This window comes from Arachis hypogaea, chromosome 14, assembly GCF_003086295.3.
Source record: "Arachis hypogaea cultivar Tifrunner chromosome 14, arahy.Tifrunner.gnm2.J5K5, whole genome shotgun sequence".
Classification (NCBI taxonomy): domain Eukaryota; kingdom Viridiplantae; phylum Streptophyta; class Magnoliopsida; order Fabales; family Fabaceae; genus Arachis; species Arachis hypogaea.
The window spans coordinates 7,060,374-7,070,930 of record NC_092049.1 but is presented as its reverse complement, the minus strand read 5'-3'; the positions used below and the strand labels follow the sequence as shown (position 1 = coordinate 7,070,930).

Here is a 10,557-nt window from a genome sequence, read left to right as displayed (position 1 = left end):
GGGACGACAACGAGGGAAACCGAAGAGGGCTCGAATTGTATCGCGAGCTTGATGCGGCTGGTTTACTCGCCGATTGTAACGCAAGGTGCTTTTCAATTCTGACAATATCGTGGCCGGTTGATATCCAAATGCCCCATATAGAAGAACAACACACGATGTGTGCCTCGCCGAGGTGCTCCAGCAGGGGCCACATGGGTCTTCTGTATGACTATCGCAGACGGGCAGCAGAGCGAAACTCCGTCCATGCTTTTGGAGGGGCCGCTCATATCCCCTGCATCCACTGTCGCGCGGACTACGAGTTGCTAGTCTTCGTCAACATCCCATGAGTTGGGTTTCCATGTCTATTTAATATTCTGGTGTTTATACTTTGTCTGTACAAGTTCTGTACCACATAATTCGATAGTGAGATCAAATTTCGTTAATTAATCAAATTTCGTTAACTAAGCAACATGCTTTAGTTTCTAAATTAACTTCATTTTGAAATTGACTTCATTTTTTCATCAATAACACTACAAAACTAAAAAACAAGTTATAATTTCTATATGTCAAGATAAATAAATTATGAAAACAAACCATATTAAAAAATTTTAATTACCTAAGACAGCTCTTTTATAACAACTCGGTTTTTTTATATATTGGTTCAACCAGGTCCTTGTCATTCATCGAACCAAGAATCGGTTAGTCCAACACTCCAATTTATCTTTGTTAGCATCTTGGTCCTATACTTAGCTCTGGTTAGGAAGTAGGCTCCTCTTAACCTTAAACCAGCACCTACCACCATGTTACCTGCATTGTAGCAGGCTTACTTTTCACTGTATTCGTTTGTTTACTTTTTAACATATAATCTATTGTATTAATTAATCTAATACTCAGTTCACGCATAACATCACGTTGTTATTCCAGCCTAACTGTCATTAAGTCAGCGAAGTATAATTATTCAAACGTGATTTTAGTACTTTAACCCGTTAATCCATTTATCCTCATCCTCTGTTTACGACACCTGAACACATACGGAACATGCATTCCAAACGCTACCCCACGACAAATTTTCTTCTATACACTGTGTAACCGCAGGTACAACCGTACAGTCCAAGCCAGTCCATAGAAAAAGACAAAACAAAAGTAAGCATAATCTTCTTCTCGTACAGAGATATCTCTGCCAACGTTTAAAACAACCACTACACAATAATGACAATAGAAATTGAGAGTCAAACAAATAGGATTCCACCCGAATCGTACTTCGTTGTATTATAAGGTAACATCATTAATCATAACATGATCATCAGTAATTAACACAAATTTTCCCACATTATCTACTAAACCTTGCCATTCAACAACAAACTAAAACATATTACATACTACTTTGCGCTTTAATCACCGAAAGTAAAAGACACACAACAATAACTGAACAATTACAACATAACCAAACACAAACGACACATTCAGAACACACACATCAAACTCTTTCTCCTTCGACATGGCGTCTTACAAGAGAATCGTAACTGGCCTTCAGCTTCTCGTAAGATTCTTCCAGTTGACCTACCCTAGCTCGAAGCACGTTATTTGAGTCACCAAGAAGCTTCGCCTTTCTGTAGTTATAATCCTGAATCTCTTTTCCAGTTACATCAAGCAACACGCATAGCATCTCATAAGCAGCATCTTCTCTTGCAGCTTTTTCAACCATCGAGAAACGACCAGTGACAAATAGCTCTATCTCAAATGGATGCCCAGAAATAACAACCGTGAAGCCAAAGAACGGGCTTTGCTCTCCGACAAATCGTTCCATCTTGAAGAAACAAGGGCAAGGGATCTCTGCCTCCAGACAAACTTTCAGCAATCACTCCTCCATGCTGCTCACAACTGCGAAATCTCGTTAAGCTCCTCGACCGGAATTACAGGAAGCCCTTTTGCACAGTCATCGAACAACAAAAATTGCATAAATTAATAAATTTCCAAACCTAAATTGATCAGAATAAATAGCACTAACAGATCTTTAACTCGAATAAAATCACATTCCATCACTGCAAAGCATAGCTTCATAAATACACTAATTATTGAAAACCGAATGCCATTTCAGAAGTCTTACATGAAACAACTGGCCGGCAAGGATAGCCTCTGCCGGAGATAGCCAATTTCTTGCCTCCACCTCCATCCGCCCTCACTCTAACAGTCTTACCACAACCACCTTTCTCAGCACAAATGGACGACATCCTCGCTTTGAAGCATGAGCAAGCGTGTTCAATACTATTGAATCCGTGAAACTCAGGAACCATAAAATCCACAACTTGCTGGTTCGCCTCCTCCCAACTCGTGTATACACCGGGCTTGTGCCCCTTCGTAACGGTAATGAACAAGAAGCATTGCATTTTCTCCTCCATCTCTCCTATCCTTCAGACTGAAGTGTTGGAATGTGAACTCCATGTGCCTATATATAAACTCCCAAACATTTATTGTCCATTCGAAATTAGGTGCTTGGTTGTAAACCTTTTTCTTTTCTTTTTTGTGGTCACACATGATTATTAACGTTTCATCAAATTTATGAAGTTCAATTCCTCCTTGGAATTTTTGTTCCCGTTCCCTTGAAATTTATTTTTTTTTCGAAATAAAAAAAATGAAGCCCACAAATTTTAACATAATATAGGCCATAACTGGACCAAACAACTTCACCAGCCCACTAAAAAACCGATTTCAGTTCCACCCCATAATTTTTTTCCAGTTACAAACCATCCCTCAATGGAGGCCAAATACAAAATCCACCCATTAATCCCTCCCTCCCTTCACCGGTGAACATTGCACCAGACACATACAATGCCACCGTACCTCATCTACGCGTGGCACTCTCTCAAATTGGACATCGATATAGAAAAAATACGGTACATCATTTTCTTCAATTGGACCGGTGCATGCTATAACTCACCGATATGGAATCCCTCGTTGTACATCTTGATAGGGTTCCTCACATCACATGCTTCATATTCTTCTCTGCTTTCCACTTCAGCTATTAGTCCCTGTGCCACTGAGTATGTGAACCCTGCCCATTTTGGCACGTGCCACGTACCCCACCAAAAATTTAACAACATTAATGTATCAATTAAAACTAGTCATTTTTAATTATAAGTATAAGATCATTTTTAATTTTTTCTCATTCTTTCTCATATAAGTTAAAAGACACAAAGTAGAGGTCCCAATGTCTCCAGGTCCCAAGTTATATGACAAACGAATAGGAAGCTTCGAACTGATTGAGAATCATCAAAACCATATTGAAAAAGAACAAAATCAAGGGCAATACCCACAGGTAATAATACAAAAGAGATTTTTAAACAAGCAAGTAAAAGTATCACATTTTTTCAGTTATTTTCTTTCCTTAGAAGAGTTGTTTAGATACTTGGACATTAAAAGAGGTGTCTATGAACATCCAACCAAATCCAACAATGAAAAACTTTTATGTCATGTTTTAACTTTTAATATGATTTTTTTAACAAATAAGGGACTAACATATATATGAGAAATTATACAGATTATAAATATTTTATTATTAGAGAGAGTGTGAGGTCGAGTTATCCATGGTATATAAACTCAATAAAGATTTAATGATACGTGAAATTGATAGTTAAATAATTTAATATATTTGATTAAATTATTGTTTAACATCTCTTAACTATCCACTTCACCTAAGACAACTGCAGATGAGTATTAATCGTATTTAATAGTGTTAAATATAGAAAGCAAGAAAAATAATGTAAAGAAATGGAAGAAGAAGAAATAGATAGAAGCTTACAGATTTGGTCTCCGACCCTAAAGACCCTGTGATTAGACCATGAAAGGAGGTCAGAATTGGGATCCCAGCCACGATCACCACCAACGACATGGTGCAGCTCCGCCACCACGCGCCATTTGCTGGTTGCAACCATAACAAAAGCAAGAAGAAGAAGAGCACCAGACATTCCCTGACTCATTTTCCGTCGAGCGAAGGGGAGAAAGTGAAGAGTATATATATATATATATCTACTACTTGTATAATAGCCGTGGCTTCAGAAGCCACGCGTCAGTCTCACATTCATTTGAGTTAAAAAAACAATAAAACGTAGTAACCCTTCACGCGTTTCTCAATCATCTCAGCTTTCCCCTTTCTCTTCTCTCTTCTTTAGTTGACGCGCCCCTCTTCCGCCCACTACATCTCAAAAAAAACCCCACACTCCTTTCTTCCCTTGGTTCTCTCTCGATGGGGTTTGCTATCCATTTGAGTCGGATCTCCTCTCTAGTGGTGGTTGATGTATCTCTCTGGATTACGATGTATATGTGGTCGGGTGTATTCTGCTTGTCTCTGTGCTTTGGGTAGTTGGAGTTCAAAGCGTTGGGGTGGTGGTAGGTAAGGGTTTACAGAGATGAGATCCCATTTTTGGGAGTGGATTCTGAGAGAAGAGAATAGATGTCTTGATCTCTGAGCGTGGTCATCTCTGGCGCTGTGTCTCTGAAACCCTAGGTCTTCAAATTCGATCTCCACAATCTGGTTTGTATGTTGTTTTCAGTGGTTGCTACTTCTTCTTCATTTTTGTTGTTTCATTCAATTTAACGCCAACGAAACTAACCTAATTTCGTTGGTTGCAGCTCAAGTAGTCAAAGTCGGAAATTGAAAAGGCGAGTTGAACATAGCCGATTAGCCGATTCGGGTAAGTAGCGTGGGTTGTTGTTCTGTTGTAGCTTATTCGTGCTTATTGTGTTACTTGAGTCATGTATTAGGGCAAAGAGCTTAATTTGTATTCGTGCTTATTCTGTTTCTCTGATTCTTTGGTTTTTTATCCTTTGCAAGTGCTTTCGTTTTATTTAATTTAAGCTTTTTTGGATTGGTTGTGTCTGAGTGTCATATTGCATTTTCGATCCCGAAAGGAAGGATCATTGGTTTTTTGGCTCAGATTCTGTGTTGGTGACCAAAGATAGTTGACTTTCTGATTTTTACAACTGCAGATGTTGGTGGAAAATGGTTGAAATGGCAAAGTCTAAATTTGAGTCGTTTAAACATGCCATGGATTGGACTCCTGGATTTCCAACAAAGGTACAAAACTCTGGTTTTTTATGAAAGTTTGCAGATTGATAGGTTTATTTATGGCCTTTATTACAAGTCGTCTTGACTTATTTATTTCTTTTTTCCTTGTCTGAATCTTTTTTTCCTTCTGTTTTCTTGGGTGTTGAACTAAAACCCGTGTCTATTTAAGTGGTGAAGAATTTAGTAGTTGGTGTTCATATCCATTGTTTTCTTTTGCATTGTTAGTGTCTAGAGAAAATGAGTTATTTGGGTGTAGGTGTTAGTCCTGGAACAGTTCCAGTGTACCATAGCACAAACCTGAAATTGTTGGATAAGAGGATCAAGATAGCTGAGTTGGTGTTAAGGTTTATGATTCTTGGTCTTGGAGTTGTTACAGCTGTTCTTATTGGAACTGATTCACAAGTGAAGGTGGTTTTCTCCTTTGAGAAGGAAGCTAAATTCACTGCTGTTAAGGCTTTGGTGTAAGTATCTATTAATCTATGTTCTATGTTAATTTCTAGCAATAAAAGTGTTGCATGTTTTGTTGTCCTAATTCATTAGTTTTTGATGGATTAAAAAACTTTGCAGATTCTTGGTAGTTGCTAATGGTTTGGCTACTGGATACTCTTTGATTCAAGGACTTCGTTGTGTTGTGAGTTTGGTTAGGGGAAGTGTTCTCTTCAACAAGCCCTTAGCTTGGGCCATTTTCTCTGCTGATCAGGTACCCTTTTATATTTGAAAGATCACATAATAAGAGCTATATACACTCCATATGAAAACACTTCAATTGCTCTCCGAATATCCTAGAAATTGTAGGCATCATATTGAATTTGGTTTTCTAATATGTAATCCATAGTAGCCTTGAATAATTTTGATTCTTTTTCTGAACTCTGTCTTCATGAAGAGAGATTCTTTTTCGATTTTCTGTTAGGTTCATTTTCAGTATGCAGGAATTTTATTAGGGTTTGCAATTGTGTTTCCGATTTTCCACTGGGGTTTGCGTGTTTCCATGGCGATTTCAAACTTATTCGGAGCATTTTTGTGTAGTTAAATCTGAGTTTTGTAATTTTTTGTTGATTTTAATACTAAATTTTCTATAATGTACACTGAACTATTGAGCTATTAATACTCATACACACTTTCTAAAACTTTATTGATTTAATTTTTTTTTCACTTTCAGAATGACCACAAGAGAGGATGTAACTGTAAGAAATCATTCTGCCAAAAGAAATACTGTAAATGCTTTCAGGTATTCATCCATCCTTACTAGGTATCATGAATGCTTCGGTATTAGTTATAATATCAGTTACTAATGGTAGTATGTTTTGTTTTTCAAAGGCTGGTGTTGGATGTGACACGTGTAAGAACACGTTTGGTAGAAAAAGGATGGTGAGTTGTCCTTTCTTTTGCAAATTAAATACGTGTCAGAATTTAACTGTTTTATTGTTTCAGGTTCTAATTCTATAGGAGTAGAAACCCAACTAGAAGTAGAAATAGAGGCATGTGGTAAAGAGTTTGTTGAAAATGCATCACGAAAAATTGAAATTCAGAACTCCCACGGGATGTCTAGGTTGAAAATGTTGTTTTTTGGTTAGTTTTGAAATGATAAAATTGATGATTTTGCTTATTAATGCTGATTTGATTTATTTTTTGATTTTTTCTTTTTATGTGACAGTTCATTGAATTTTTCGTTAGAGAGTAAGATGTTTGGGACTCTTTGCTCTCAGCCACTTGAGCATTCTCAAACTGTTTCACACCACGAAACGACTGGAGGCAGAGGCAGAAGTGGATAGGTCTCCGATGACTTGGACCAAAACTACTTCTCCAAATGGAAAGAAATTTTTAATTGATAGTCAATAGTTATTAGTTAGGTCTTTTTTCCTTTTCAGTCAGGTTAGTAGTTTGTACCTTTAGGCATATAGATGTCCTGGTTTAGTTTTAAGTATATTTTAGTTTTAGTGCGATCTTTAGATGTGTATGAAAAAATTATATTATTTGAGCTGTAATTAGTTGGCTTAGTTTAATTTTATTTGAGTTATTTCAGAAGAATTTTTTTTGCTTTCATAATGGCAATTGTGATGTGATCCAATAGTTTCGACAGGTTAGTAGGCATTAGATTGATTTAAGTTTTCTAATGATGTATTCATTGGGACACTTGCTCTATTGGGTCTTCCTTTGTTTTCTTCAATTTGTTGTTGAAAAAAACTATAGCAATAATAGAAGTATAATGTCTAAAATTAATTCTAACTATATGAATTTACTGTTATTTTAGTTGCAATCATTTTTGTATGTTTATATTTATTGGTCCATTTTGTTTTTTTGAGATTTTGTTCGATGTGTTTTGAGTGCATACACATGAACTAATTGTTCTATGTTTTTTTTCCCTTTATATTGAGGTCCAACTATGTTTTTTTTTCCACACATATGCAAGGTGCTTCTGTTTTCTCTAATAACGATGAGTTGATATCAGGTTAGTTGTCTATATGATTAAGTTTATGCTATGAATGGTCATTTCCATATATTATATGAGGTCAATCTTACCTTGTCTTTTCTATGGAAAATCCTTTTTTTTTTTGTATTTGTTTTCAAAATAAAATCGATATAATGCTAGTACAGGTACTCATCTTAATCTCAAGTGAGCTGAGAAAGCTTGTGCCTTGGTTGCCGAATTTCTTATTTTCTTGGTACAGGTACTCATCTTATTTTCTTATTTTTTTTAGTTTTATTTTTTTGTTTTGTTTTTTTATTTTATTTCTTTCTTTTACTAATCTTAAGTGAATAATTGTTTATAATGTGCTAATAAGGATAAGAAGAGAATTGTTGACAAATCAGTCTCTATTAAGGTAATAATATTCTAAATAAATTGTCTATATCTATTTTTTTTTAGAAGAGATCACCTTAACATATTTTTCATTGGGAATATGCTCTATCTTGCGTTAAATATTAAAAATATGCTTTACGCCTATTAAAATTATAATATTTAAACTAATATTAGATGTGCTCATTGTATGCCCTTCCTCTTCCTTCCTTTTGGTCTTCTTTTTCTCTTTCTTTCTTTTCTATTCCTCTTCTCTTTCTTTGTTTGCTCTTCCTCTGCTGTCTTGGGAATTGCGATTTTTTCTTATCTTTCTTCATCTTCTCTTCCTATTATCTCATGTGGAATTTTTGCTACATCTATCTGAGGTATATATCTGACACTATTAGGTTAGAGTTTAGAAGGGGGCTGTCTTGATTTACGTGCTATTTTTCACACCTCTTTGCTATATTTCTCTCTTGCTATTAGGTTAGGTTATAGGGTTCCAAGTCTGTCCTCCTAATTTTTCGAACTGATAGTGGCGGCCATGAAGATCTTGGATTAGATATTGGATGTTAGTAGGTGTAACATATATACTATTTTGACGATAATTAAAAACATAATTTTTTGACCTTCCATGATTTTGTTACTGTTGCTTCAATTCCTTTTAAAGAAACTAAGTAACGATGCATACCTAATTATTTTCTTATTCTTTTTAGCTTTATTTTGTTTTGTTTTCTTTATTTTATTTATTTTTTTTACTAATCTTAAGTGAATAATTGTTTATAATGTGCTAATGAGGATTGGAAGAGAATAGTTGACAAATCGGTTTTTATTAGGATAATAATATTCTAAATAAATTGTCTATATCTACTTTTTTCTAGAAGAGATCACCTTGACATATTTTTCATTGGGAATATGCTCTATCTTGCATTAAATATTAAAAATATGTTGTACGCCTATTAAAATTAAAATATTTAAACTAATACTAAATGTGCTCATTATATGCCCTTCCTCTTCCTTTCTTTTGGTCTTCTATTTCTCTTTCTTCTTTTTCTATTTCTCTTCTATTTCTTTGTTTGATCTTCCTCTGCTGTCTTGGGAATCACGATTTTTTCTTATCTTTCTTCATCTTCTCTCTCTGTTATCTCGTGGAATTTTTGCTACATCTCTTTGATATATATATCTGACACTATTAAGTTAGAGTTTAGAGGGAGCTGTCTTGATTTACGTGCTATTTTTTACACTTCTGCTATATTTCTCTCCTGATATTAGGTTAGTGTATAGGGTTCCAAGTCTGTCCTTCTGATTCATTGATCTGATAGTGGCGGCCATGAAGATCTTGGATTAGATATCGGACGGTAGTAGGTGGAGACTAATCTAAGGTTTATATTGTGTTCACTCTTGTGTGTTTTGAATGTTCAGTTTTAAATATCTATTGGTTATTTTTTTTCTTTTTCCTTCCAAATTAAAAAATTGATCTATTTTAAAATTCAAATTTCTCAGCTGTATACTGCTAGATATACTCCTCCTTCACTATTTTTTTTATCGTGTTAATTGAAGTTATTATATTGTATGTGCTATAAAGTGTCCTTTTAAAAAAAATCTGCTGATGCTGTGAGAGAGATGTGAAATGAAAGTGATCACTCGGATAATTCGTGTATCAAGTTGATGAAAGTGAGGAGGTGTTGATGTGTTTATTTGCTTATACAATGTGTTCATTTTTATTATTTGGTTTTTTATACCTATTTGTATTAATTTGCCTTAATTTCGTTTAAATTTTAATGGATTTTTTGAAATTAGGAATATGTTGTGCTCAGAATTAGAAAAAGGAAAAGTCTCCCTTGAAGAGGTTGAGAAGAGGTTGAGAAGGTCATTGAAGCTCGAATTTAATGAATCTGATGATGCTGATATTTTTAAGGATGAATATGCATCTGATCATGGGGTCAAGTGACATGATTTTCTATGTCATTTAACTAGAGTTACTGATCAAGACTTATATAAGACATTAGATATGGATAGTGTAAATAGGATTCACCCTTCTTTGATGTGTAATGTGAAATTTTTTGGTTGTGTTCATGTAATAGGAATTGGTATTTAATATTTGGTATGTAATGTGGTGTGTGTCTTAGGATGTTTGATGTTTTGTATGTCCATATTTTGTACTTTATTGGGCTTATTGATCATGTAATATATCAATTGTTAGGATGTGGACATAGCATTATTAGCCAATAGACAAATTTAATTATGTAGCCTTTTATTTTTGTAATTCAGCTCTATAAAAATTAATAAAATGCAGTAGCTTTTTAGTGTTGTATGTTAAAGTTTTGACAAATAATTTATATTTAAGAAGTTATATATATACTGTGTTGCTAATTTTATTTAAGAAAAAGTTGAGAATTTAGTTCCAAATGATAATTGTTGAGAATTTACATGGCATATGTTAAAGGTTTTATTATAATATAAGAATTAATTATAGACACAAATATTTAAATAATGTTATTTTACGGAATTAACTTTTTTGCATTGTTAATTTGAATGGCAGTTTCACTATTATGGTTTTATGTCATGAACAGAAATTTTCGACAGAAATTTTTGATCCGTGCGTTGCGCGGATCTTCTGCTATAATATATATATATATATATATGATGAGTTTAATTTGTTCGTAGCTGAAGATAGAAGAATGGTAGTTACGAAATGTAGTGAAGAAAATGTTGATGGATGGTACCTTCACTTCAC

The 10,557-nt window shown here is 34.5% G+C and overlaps 1 protein-coding gene and 1 long non-coding RNA gene across 13 annotated transcripts; one reads left to right on the top strand and one right to left on the bottom strand.

Moving 5' to 3' along the window:
• Positions 1–2,612: 2,612 nt before the first annotated feature.
• LOC112742158 (uncharacterized) lies at positions 2,613–3,989 on the bottom strand. The gene is made up of 2 exons (XR_011871621.1): positions 3,779–3,989; positions 2,613–3,031 (listed from the first exon to the last, which is right to left on the bottom strand). It is a non-coding gene; the product is annotated as an uncharacterized lncRNA (long non-coding RNA).
• A 38-nt stretch (positions 3,990–4,027) lies between these two features.
• On the top strand, positions 4,028–10,134 carry LOC112741278 (CASP-like protein 2B1). Of its 12 annotated transcripts, XM_072215429.1 has the most exons (12): positions 4,038–4,510; positions 4,609–4,670; positions 4,966–5,053; positions 5,270–5,505; positions 5,612–5,744; positions 6,204–6,272; positions 6,362–6,412; positions 6,476–6,593; positions 6,699–7,493; positions 7,640–7,713; positions 7,828–7,866; positions 9,621–10,134. In XM_072215429.1, the coding sequence occupies exons 3-8, from the start codon at positions 4,979–4,981 to the stop codon at positions 6,488–6,490; spliced, it is 579 nt and encodes a 192-aa protein (XP_072071530.1). In that variant the 5' UTR covers positions 4,038–4,510; positions 4,609–4,670; positions 4,966–4,978; the 3' UTR covers positions 6,491–6,593; positions 6,699–7,493; positions 7,640–7,713; positions 7,828–7,866; positions 9,621–10,134. The 12 variants fall into 12 exon arrangements, with proteins under 12 accessions (XP_072071531.1, XP_072071530.1, XP_072071525.1 ...); XM_072215424.1 differs by lacking the exon at positions 6,476–6,593; XM_025790187.3 differs by having other exon boundaries at positions 6,699–7,713.
• Positions 10,135–10,557: the final 423 nt, after the last annotated feature.

Bases quoted from the DNA above. Each gene is read 5' to 3' on its own strand.
- LOC112741278 (XM_072215427.1), top strand. From the start codon at position 4,979: ATGGTTGAAATGGCAAAGTCTAAATTTGAGTCGTTTAAACATGCCATG. The intron at 5,054-5,269 runs GTACAAAACTCT...TTGCATTGTTAG, and splicing joins CTCCTGGATTTCCAACAAAG to TGTCTAGAGAAAATGAGTTA. The intron at 5,506-5,611 runs GTAAGTATCTAT...AAAACTTTGCAG, and splicing joins ACTGCTGTTAAGGCTTTGGT to ATTCTTGGTAGTTGCTAATG.